The sequence below is a fragment of the Bidens hawaiensis genome, unplaced genomic scaffold, assembly GCF_021521415.1.
Source record: "Bidens hawaiensis isolate Kalapana, Puna unplaced genomic scaffold, B.hawaiensis_p1.1 tig00012229_1, whole genome shotgun sequence".
NCBI classification, from domain to species: domain Eukaryota; kingdom Viridiplantae; phylum Streptophyta; class Magnoliopsida; order Asterales; family Asteraceae; genus Bidens; species Bidens hawaiensis.
In genome coordinates, this window is record NW_027491988.1 from 164,742 (window position 1) to 175,359 (window position 10,618).

Sequence of the window (10,618 nt, forward strand, 5' to 3'; positions counted from 1 at the left end):
CTATTGGTTAGCAAAGTAGCAAAACACTAATTTTTAGAAAGTTGCTTAATTGTAGGGTAACTTAATGAACAAGCCTAGCCAAGACAAGCTAGTTTCATTTCTGACTTAGACTTAAATTAAATGAGTTTGTGTGGTTTATTTATCTTAGGTGCTGTTTGTTTTTCAGAGGTAAAATGTCAGAAGACTGCGAAACCACATCTGCCAACATCTGTAGCAGAAGAGGTGGACCAAAACTCTACAGTCTGCAACAAGAAGACTGTTTGTTTTTTAATATCTGCAGACTGCTAAAATAAGCTGAAATTTAAATAAACTGAAATATAAATAAAAAAGGTTGTGAACTGGTGATAACAATTACGATTTTTCCCTTGTCTTGGCTTGCTCAATGTTATGTTATTATTGTTTTTTGATAGGAGATTAGGTGTTTAAGTTTTAATACCGAGCTTGGTTAATAGATGCAAACAAACATTACAGTTTTGTATCCTTATTTGTAAGTTAAATGTTTTACAGTTTTGTTTAGTCTTTAGGAATTTTACAGTTTTGTTTACAGATTTGGGTTTTATATAATAGTTCAAACTTTCAAAATGCTCTCCATTTACTGCAAATTTAACAAACATCATAAGTGTCCCAAACCCTAGCCTTCTGTAATTAGTTCTTATGAGTAACAAACTCTAAGCAAGAAACCCTTGAAAAGCCTAAATGTCAAATATTATCAATCATAAATTGTTGAGTCTAATTAACAGACTATTCTTCAAAATGAAGCTATAAAAATGTATTTTCATAATCTGTTAACTGCATATGATGGTGATGATGACTGAGATGGGCATCAATTAAGCATTGTTAATAAACCAAATTAAGCAAACTTAACTAAACAACCGAACATACCACAGAAAAATTTGGTGTTATTAAGCACATAGATCATAGATGATTAACATCACAACCATTAAAATTAAAATATGAACCATGTAACTTACTTACCAGGTAGAATTAAAAGGAACTTCTATGAAGATGAGATGATGATTTGTGCTGCTCCAACAAAAGGTAAAAGAAAGAAGAATAAATAATAAATTGTTTGAATCAATCGGATCTAAGCTAAAATGAAAAGAATAGAAAGAAAGCATACCTTCAAGAAGATGCCGGCTTGGTGAGTGGAGCGGACGGCGGCCGGCGGTGTGGAGGTAGCCGGCTTGGTGAGTGGAGCGGACGGCGGCAGTGGAGAGGAGGAGGAGTGGTTAGGGTTAGGAGGAGGATGATGATCGGTCTGGGAGAAGAGGTTAAAGAAGTAATAATACCAACACTTCTGGGAGAAGAGGGCGCGCAGACGTTTTTTAATGAAACGTATTCGAAAAAACAAACACACTGCAGAGCCCAACGTCTGCGCGCCCTCTTCTCAGTGCAGACAAAAGAGGTGGAGAAGTGCTTCTGAGGAAAAACAAACAGCACCTTAGTTTTACGGGCTGTAGCGATAAACTCTTAATTTTCTATGTTATCGAATCATAACCTAAAACTTATATGTTAAGTTAAAAGACATCGTATCACCCAAAATTAAAAAAACAACCCGGTGAAAGAAAGTCACCGGATCCGCCAATAAATGCTTTTTAAGAAATTCATTATGTTATGCTATGGTAAATTTGGTTCCAGAGGAAGGACTTATTTCTTGAGTGGTGAGTATAAACCGGATAAGACCCGTGAGACCTGGCCTGATTATTTACAATAGGGTTGGGTCTTGGGTCTGAGAATACCACTAAAGGTGTTCAGGTCAGGTCTCGCAGGTCTGGCTCGTTTACATACCCTAATGGAATCTTATGCTTCTAAAAAGTTCAGACTTAATATTTAGTGCGAAGATCACGTTGAAGTTCAACTGAATTGTTTGATTTTCGTAAGTTTTGATATAGCATGTGCTTTAACTATTTAAAGTTATTCTTGTTTTGATTGGTTGAACTCACAGTTGTGCACATCTTCTTTTAATAATTAGACCACTTTAACTTGTAAAATAATCGAATTTACTATATATATATATATTGAAGTGCCCATAAAATAAAACAACTTTTAATAATGTATAAGATGGTCAATCCATTTCGGTTGATATCATGCCACAATTGGTTCATCAATGCCATACGACTTCTGTAATTGTCATAACCACGTAACCAATTATTTTGTTTTAGATTAATAAAAGCCTCTTATTTTATTATTATTAGTTAATAATAATTAATAAAAAGATAGTAATCCATGAAAAACGAAAAAGATAATGTATAATACTTTTTATTAATATTATTGATACCACTATCTATCTAGTTAACTTATATGAGAAAAATATTAAAATAATAAGGTAAGAGAAGCAACTAAGAAGCTAAATAAAGTGGTGATAAGTATTGGTGTCTCGACATATAATGTCAATCATTCAATTATTGACGTTTTGTGGACCTATCCATTGTGGTCTCGCATCAACTATTAAACACGATATACACCTTATATTGAAATATCTTGTTTGTGAACTCAATCTACTTATCGGTGACGCTTGTTTGTCATGTCCTTAGTTTTCTTTTAAATAATTTATTATAAAAAATATATGATGTAAGTTAACGTACAAACTAAAAAAAAATGCTAAACGTGTGAATCAAATAGTGTAGTTATATATACAAGTAGGGTAATTGTGTAATTGCATCGTGGTGTAATTGCATTATGGTATAATTACACTACAATATAATTGTACTATGTTGTATATATAATTAAACTACTTGATTCACACAATTAGTATGTTAATTTAATTTGTATTTGATTCAAACCCAAAATATATTAACATGCTTAAAATAAACTATTGGTTAGCAAAGTAGCAAAACACTAATTTTTAGAAAGTTGCTTAATTGTAGGGTAACTTAATGAACAAGCCTAGCCAAGACAAGCTAGTTTCATTTCTGACTTAGACTTAAATTAAATGAGTTTGTGTGGTTTATTTATCTTAACATGCTGAAATTCGAGCTCAAGATTGACTCGTAAAACACTGAAGTTAACTCGTTTACTTTTTTTTTTTCTAATAAAATATAATATTTTTCCAAAAATGCAATAACATATTGGGAGTCAAATGGGCAAGTCAATGAGCTTTGGTTTGCGTAAAGATTGAGCTTAGGAGGATTAAGATTGATTGTTGTGTGAGTAATAACTTATAAACGATAAAATTAAGGTCAATCTAAACTATCAAATGAGCGAGCCAATAAGCAAGCTTACCTTAGCTCGGGTTGGCTTTTTAAAAAACTGAGCGGGCTCGGCTTATATACAGACGAGGTTTTATGGAGCAAGCCTCAATCAAGTTACAAGAATATTCGATTTAATTATTATTTTTTTATATAAAAGTTTATTTTAAGCAATCAATCTAGCCAACTACCGGATAGTAGATACAACTTATTTGATCTAACATTCAATATATTTTCATATTTTAGTAATAATATATTTTCAATATGTTACTTTGATAAGTGTTCCACGTGGATTTAAAGAAGCTGTGATTATTATGAACAGACAGACAGCATAAGATACCACTGCAATAAGTGGGGTTGCGTATAAGCAACCATCAATATCTCTCTCTCATCTTTCTCTCTCTACAAATTTCTTATGAACATGAACTAAAAGCAGAGGTACCCATGTCTTCATCTCCACATACCTCTGATTTACCCACCAGGTTAGTCTCTATGTCTGATTTCTGCAACTACACATTCTTCGTATTCCAATTTGATAATACATATTTTTGCAGTGTAACGAGTATATATGTACATCTGCTACTGGAGATCTATCTTACATAGGACCCCAAAATCATAAGCAATTGATCATAGAGAGTGAAGGTTGAATTTGGAATTAATATGTGTTGCAGATATAAGACTATGATTCTGTTAGTGGAATTTGCACATAATTCATTGTATTGTTTATTGAATTTGAATATCTTAAGTTTAAAGATTATAGGATATTAATTATTATTATCCATATTTTTGTCATTTCCTAAACTTTAATTTAGTTTCTAATTTTCTATATACTCTCCTTTTTAGTTGCTAATTTAGGGTAGTTTGAGGAATAAGTTGAATTCTAAGGGAACTTTAATTTTTGGCATGTTTGCCCAAATATTAAGCCTATAATTTGAATAATTTACAAGTGACTTTAGAATAAAACATGATAAACTAAAATATCTTGTATGGGTGGTATGTATAGGTACTTGGAAATCTGTGACATGCATAAGGTGCAACCTAGCTCAGATGTTCTATCATGGTTAAACAAGGTCGAATTTACCTTTTTGCCACTTAATTTGAAGAGCTATTGTTTACAATTAAAACTTAAATATTTGAATTTCTTGATGTTAGGCCAAGGCTCAAAAATCCACAAGCCAAAAATCTACAATAGTAATTTTACTGGACCAGCTTAAAAATGCTGATTTGCTGCCCCTCATCGACCTTTTCAGCTCAAACGCCCTCGAGACTGTTGACTTGGTTTGCGAATCAAGCATTGACTTAAACGAGCACGCAGTCTTATCACTAATGCATGCTATCAACACAAGACTTCGTGTAGTAAATATCCACGATGCACCTTTGAAGGAGGATACATTGAGGTCTATTCTAATTATTTACTCCACATAATTAAGTGGTTTTCATATACCATATACGATTTTAAAATGTTTTCAGGGATCTTTTCGTGTCGGGTATCAACTGCCAAGTGTTAAACGTAAAGTCAACCGAGATTCAAAAGCTTAACATGGCTGGAAAGTTTATGCATCTGCACACCCTTAATATGGACTTTTGCACTTCACTTAGTACCATGGAAAAAGATTGTTTCACGCACATGCCTAATTTAATCCGTCTATCAATGTGCGCCACACGAGTGTCAAATCTTTGGACTACAGTTGCTGCCTTGTTAAAACTTCCTGCATTATTAGAACTACGATTTCAAAACTGTTTATGTTGCAAGGACACTTCACCGTGTCACTTGAAAGATGTAAACACCAACAAAACTTCAAGTAATATGCCAATCGAGGTTAGAACTTAGAAGTTACAAGTTATAACATTACAGTTTGCATGTATATGAGTGTATCTAATATTATAAATCTCAAGTCTCACTCCATCTTGTTTCAGGGCTATTTTGGTAAATTGCACATTGATGAACATGCGGTTTCACAAAAGTATAACTCGCATCATCCTTCACCGATATGTTTTCAGAAACATTACAGGGAGTATATGATTGTTTCATTACCGAGATTAAGAGTCTTGGATAACTGTCAAATAGGTAAATTTGATGGAGAAAGGGCTAAAACCGTCTTTTCAAGCTACTATGAGGTGTTACCGAATTTTCGACAACACAAAGAAAGCATCATTAGCGTATTGCACATGCGTGAAACGGGAACGAGTGATATAAAGTCAAAGGGTTCATCACTACATAGGAAAAGTCAAAGTTTTTACTCAAGGTCTCTCTGTGCTGCTAAACTTGGTTCGTCAGCATGGCCTGTTTTACATCCGTTGTCGAATATTAGTCAGTTTGTTAAACAGGAAGGCAAAATCCTTCGACCGAGGCAGTTTGAGTATCACCAAACTGACCCGAGCTTAATGGCATTTGGGACTTTAGAAGGGGAGGTGGTTGTTATTAATCATGAGACCGGGAATCTTGTTAATTATATGCAGTTACTTGATACAAATAAGAGCGTTATGGGGCTTTGTTGGCTTAAGAGATTCCAATCCAAGGTAAGTTTTATGTAGGCTTGTAAACGAACCAAATGAACACGAAAGGTTTATGTTCGTGTTCATTCATTTAGCATTAACCGAACAAACAATCGAACATGAACAGTTAAACAAACATTGTTTTCTTGTTCGTGTTCACTCATCAAGAAAGTGAATATGCTTGTGTTCGTTTATGTCCATTCATTAACAGTATTAGCGAATGGTACGCGAACGTAAACAAACGAACATAATTGAACGCAGACGAATGGGCATAACTGAGCTAAAAGTAATTAAATGTAATGTGAAAAACAATGTGTTGGACCTAAAAAGTTATTATAACTACACTAAGTTGTAATGGGTCAAAAAGTTTTAAATGAATATATTCACAAACTTAAACAAATGTGAACTAACAAACAAAAATGAGTGTAAACGAACACGGTTGATAAACATAAATGAATAAACTACACATGTGTTCGTGATTATTCGTTTAACTAAAAGAACAATCTTTTTATTCATATACATTCGTTTATTAAATAAATGAACTTTCCACCGAATGGTTTACTGAATTTCAGTTAAGAGAAAAAAAAACATAACCAAATCAGTCTGTTTATAAGTAAACGTGTCTAATCTTTAATTGTACAAATTTTCTTTTGTGACAAATAGCTTGTTGTTGGTTATGACAACGGATCCTTGAGATTATTCGACATAAACGACACACTACCTGAAGTTGCAGATAGCTATTGTAGTCCTACCGGTGTTGACTTTGACGACTTTCAGCATTTGACTTCTGTTCATGTCAATGCAACAGACGACCAGATTCTCACAAGCGGCTACTCAAAGAAAGTTGCTGTGTTCGATATATCAACTGGAAAGCGGTTACATTTATTCACTGATATGCACCGAGAAGCCATCAATGTAGCCAAATTTGCTCATCACTCTCCCTCTATGTTTGTGACATCATCATTTGATCATGATGTTAAAATGTGGGACTTAAGAATAAAACCTGTAAGCCCGTGTTACACTGCTTCAAGTTCAAGTGGAAATGTAATGGTTTGTTTCTCCCCCGATGACCTTTATATGCTCGTATCAGCTGTTGACAACAAGGTAGATATTATATATTCAGTCTAAATTGACAACAAAGTATATCTATAAATTATAATCATAATTCTTTTGCAGGTTAAACAACTTTTGGCTGTAGACGGAAGGCTACATACAAATTTTGATATAGCTCCAACAGGAAGTGATCAAAACTACACTCGATCGTATTATATGAACGGGAGAGATTATATAATTAGTGGCAGTTGTGATGAACCGGTTGTTCGTGTTTGCTGTGCTCAAACCGGAAGGCGACTCAGGGATATATACTTGGAGGTTTTGGTTTATTAATAACAATAATTTAGTAACAACTGTTTATTGATGTCTGTTTTTGGTGGTTTTAAGTTTTAACCTTTAAAGTGTACGTGTTATTTGGCAGGGTCAGAATGCAAGGAGCTTGATGTTTGTTCAGTCACTAAGAGGAGATCCATTTAGAGTAAGTTTTTGTTTATTTATTTATGTATGGTTTATTGTTAGCATGTGAATATGATGTGAGGGTTAATATTTGGTTGTGTTCAGCATTTTCACATGGCCATATTAGCAGCATATGTGCGCCCGAGCTCTAAGTGGGAGATCATCAAGGTACCTCATGTTATGATATCATTCTTCCTGCTGAGTATTATTACAAGCACTCGTGTTAATTGAGTGATGTTAATAAATTGTAGGTCAATTTGCTCTCGTCGGGCCAATATTCTTCTGAATATCAAAAAGGCCAGCAACTCTGCCCTTCCTACAGGCTTGGAACTTAAAACATATGTTACAAGTGAGGCGTAACATCGGATTTGGTATATATATGTATCATAAGCTGCAAAGGTGTTGTAGATAATTGCTTGTATGTATTAAAAATTGTAAGTTTGTGTGTTATATCATTATTGTAAGTGTAGATGCAAATAAGAAAGGGTACTAGTTTTAATTGTTGGTTATTATTATGAATTAATGATGGTTGGTAGGGTACAAGTGTTAATTGCTTGATTATTAAGATGCCAAAGTGAGGATTGGTACCATAATAGGTTATAGGTTGTAGGTAACGCTAAGTTTTAAATGTGTTGATAAGTCAAAACACCAAGTTTGAAGCCAGGCTGTAATGTTTGGACAAAAAGTATTAAAATTTACTTGTAGGTAAAAAATGGAGGTGCAAATGTGCATTCCAACTGTTTTTACTTTTTACGTACCCCTGGTGAACAAAGGAAGGCTCTTAAATTATTGTATTTTAACCGTAAACTAGTAATGCTTAAATTATTAAGAACCGATAATTACCTTAAACCGGTAATGCTTAAATTATTTGTATTTTAACCGTACAATGTCTCATAGTTATATTGCGTTATATGTTATTCAATTTCAATATATAAGTTCCAACAAATTATCAAGTGTTAAGTAAATTAATAAACTTGTGGGTATTTCGCCAAAAAAATGGACGGTGGTGGTTGATGGTGGTCTCGCAGAAACGAAGAAGATGATCGGAGTGGCTGTGTGTATGTAGGCAAATATAATAATATTAGGAAAATTGGTTTTAAATAATCCCAACTATCACCTATTGGCAAATAACAGGCCCAACTTTGCACTTGGCTGGTGGCGGTCCTAACTAAAGGTGCATTTGTTTTTAACGGTCCGCGACTAACGGATTACTAACCCCGTTGGTCTTTTGCTGAGGTGGCCATCCGAGCTGTCAAAAACATCTTACGTGGATCGCTTACTTGGACCTGGACTCTTTATAAACATATGGTGGCATCGTTGCACAAAATCATAACCCTAAATCACCCAAATTGAAGAACCCTAAAACACCAAATTGATGGAATTCAGCTCATCATCTACTTCTTCATCTCGTTGGAAGAAAACCCCTAAAAGGTTTAAGCTTGATTTCGACGGAAACATCTATTGTAACCACGACATACTTGCAATTCCTAGGGTTGCTGGACGTAGAAGTGTTCGTAATGGGGACAAATTCTATGGATGCCCTTTATGGCCGGTAAGTACCAATTGCTTATAATTTCAACGATGATTTGATTAGGTGTTTATATGTTTAATGTAGAATGAGTACTGTAAATTCTTCATGTGAAAAGAAGACATTGATCAATTCTTGAAGGCACATGAACATAGCAAATGTAGTCCCAGAAAAGAACAAGACCTTGAAGATTTGAAGATGGATAATTTGAAGTTGCAAAACATGCTTCTTCAAAAGGAGAACAAGAAATTGAAAGAGCAGCTGTTATTGAATGTTGGATCCTATTCCAGCTAGCCGGGGAAGGTTCCTAACTTATCACAAGAATAGGATCAAATATGTGAATGTGAAAGTATATGGTGTTTATTATCTCTTTTTGTGAATGGATTATACAAGTATTCCTTGTCCATATTTATAGAACAAGTTGAGTATACACAAGATCCTATGGTTTATTACTTCCGGCTAGACCTTTTGATCCGATCTTCTTTCCCTCGGGCATTGCTTTCTTTGGAGATCTTTACCTCTTGGTCGTTGTCCCCAATCCCGGGTCACACACTCCTAGGGCCACCCACCGGATCAAACATGTTGCATGAGTTTCCCTCGCAATCTACTTTCCCTCCATTCCACCTTCTAGAACTATTTATGCCATTGGGCTTTCCTGAGTTGGGCTTTGCTTGGGTTATTGGGCTTGGGGCATGCCCATGAGCCCATCTCATGGGTAGGCTCTTCAAGTCCCCCCAGTCTATTGTTCTCGTTATTTATGACGGGAGTAATAAACTCATCTTGTATTCTCGTCTCCCTTTTTTTTGTGAAACTTTTCCTGTGGACTCTCGTTCTTCTTTTGGCCCGCTTGGTTAGGTTTTCCTTTGGGCCCTATTGCCTGATCTGACCCATCTTCCTTTCTGTTTAAATGTTGATGGTTTACCTTCCCAAGGTAATAATTAACCACCTCCCTTGTCATTTCACCATTATTGGTCTTCTCTCTTCTTCCTTCTCCTCCCAAAGTTCTGGCCATTTCCTTCCTCCTTCAGGTTTGTCTTCTCCTTTCCTTGTTGCATTATGAGTCGCAACGGTCGATCGACCATTACTTCGGCCATTTCCTCTGTCAGGATGGCTACCCTGTGTTCGACTTACCAAAGTCCCTTGTCTTTATCTCCAACTCTTCCCGAACCGGATGACACGGCCTGCAGTCGTCCTGGATTTATCGCTCTTTATGCAAAAAATCTTGAGTTTGCTAACATCCGTTACCCTTTAACTAAATTTCAGTTAGCTTTGTTGAAATACCACCGGTTGTGTTTTTCCCAAGTCCACCCTTTAGGGTTTCTTCGGGTCACTCACTTTGAGGTCGCTTGTCGGGCCTTTGGTGGGGATCCTTCCATTACTTTGTTCCGTCGGTTTTATCGTTTGAAAGCTGATGGTGAGTGGTTCACCTTTGAGCGACGGGCGAGTGGTAAGCATCCTCCTTGCACTTCCTACATCCCCTCATGGTTTTACCCTCGGGAGTGGAAGAACTATTTTTTCTTTGTGTCTTCTTCATTTGCTCTCGGCCTTACTCGTCGTTGTCATGTTGGTTCTCACATTGATGATCCTGCTCCCGGTTTTCCTACCGTTCATGATTCTCTTTATAAATTGTTGATTAAAAACCCGACTGAAGTTGCCACTTACCCTGAGCCCCTGTTATACATGACTGGACTGAGCAACATTTGGTCGGATCCGTTGACACGTCTTGCTATGTTTGACGGGGACCGAGGTTAGTGACCCCTAACTTCTGCCAAACTGTATTAAATATTTTCCTCTATTTTTGATCTTTTCTTTGTTGGTGTTTTGCAGAAATGGACTTGATGGAGATTCTTCAGAAACGTCCTGTTAAAGGCGCTGTGTTTGTTGCTCTTCCTATATC

The 10,618-nt window shown here is 35.6% G+C and overlaps 1 protein-coding gene across 1 annotated transcript; it reads left to right on the forward strand.

Moving 5' to 3' along the window:
• Nucleotides 1–4,195: 4,195 nt before the first annotated feature.
• Nucleotides 4,196–7,577, forward strand: LOC143540370 (protein DWD HYPERSENSITIVE TO UV-B 1-like). The gene is made up of 9 exons (XM_077033454.1): nucleotides 4,196–4,258; nucleotides 4,341–4,585; nucleotides 4,659–5,007; nucleotides 5,106–5,708; nucleotides 6,348–6,788; nucleotides 6,861–7,055; nucleotides 7,159–7,215; nucleotides 7,299–7,361; nucleotides 7,445–7,577. Exons 1-9 carry the CDS (start codon nucleotides 4,211–4,213, stop codon nucleotides 7,526–7,528), a joined length of 2,085 nt encoding a protein of 694 aa, XP_076889569.1. The 5' UTR covers nucleotides 4,196–4,210; the 3' UTR covers nucleotides 7,529–7,577.
• The last annotated feature ends 3,041 nt before the right edge of the window (nucleotides 7,578–10,618 follow it).

Coding starts and splice junctions, on each gene's coding strand:
- LOC143540370 (XM_077033454.1), top strand. CDS start 4,211: ATGCATAAGGTGCAACCTAGCTCAGATGTTCTATCATGGTTAAACAAG. Junction 5,709..6,347: donor TTAAGAGATTCCAATCCAAG/GTAAGTTTTATG, acceptor TGTGACAAATAG/CTTGTTGTTGGTTATGACAA. Junction 7,216..7,298: donor TAAGAGGAGATCCATTTAGA/GTAAGTTTTTGT, acceptor GGTTGTGTTCAG/CATTTTCACATGGCCATATT.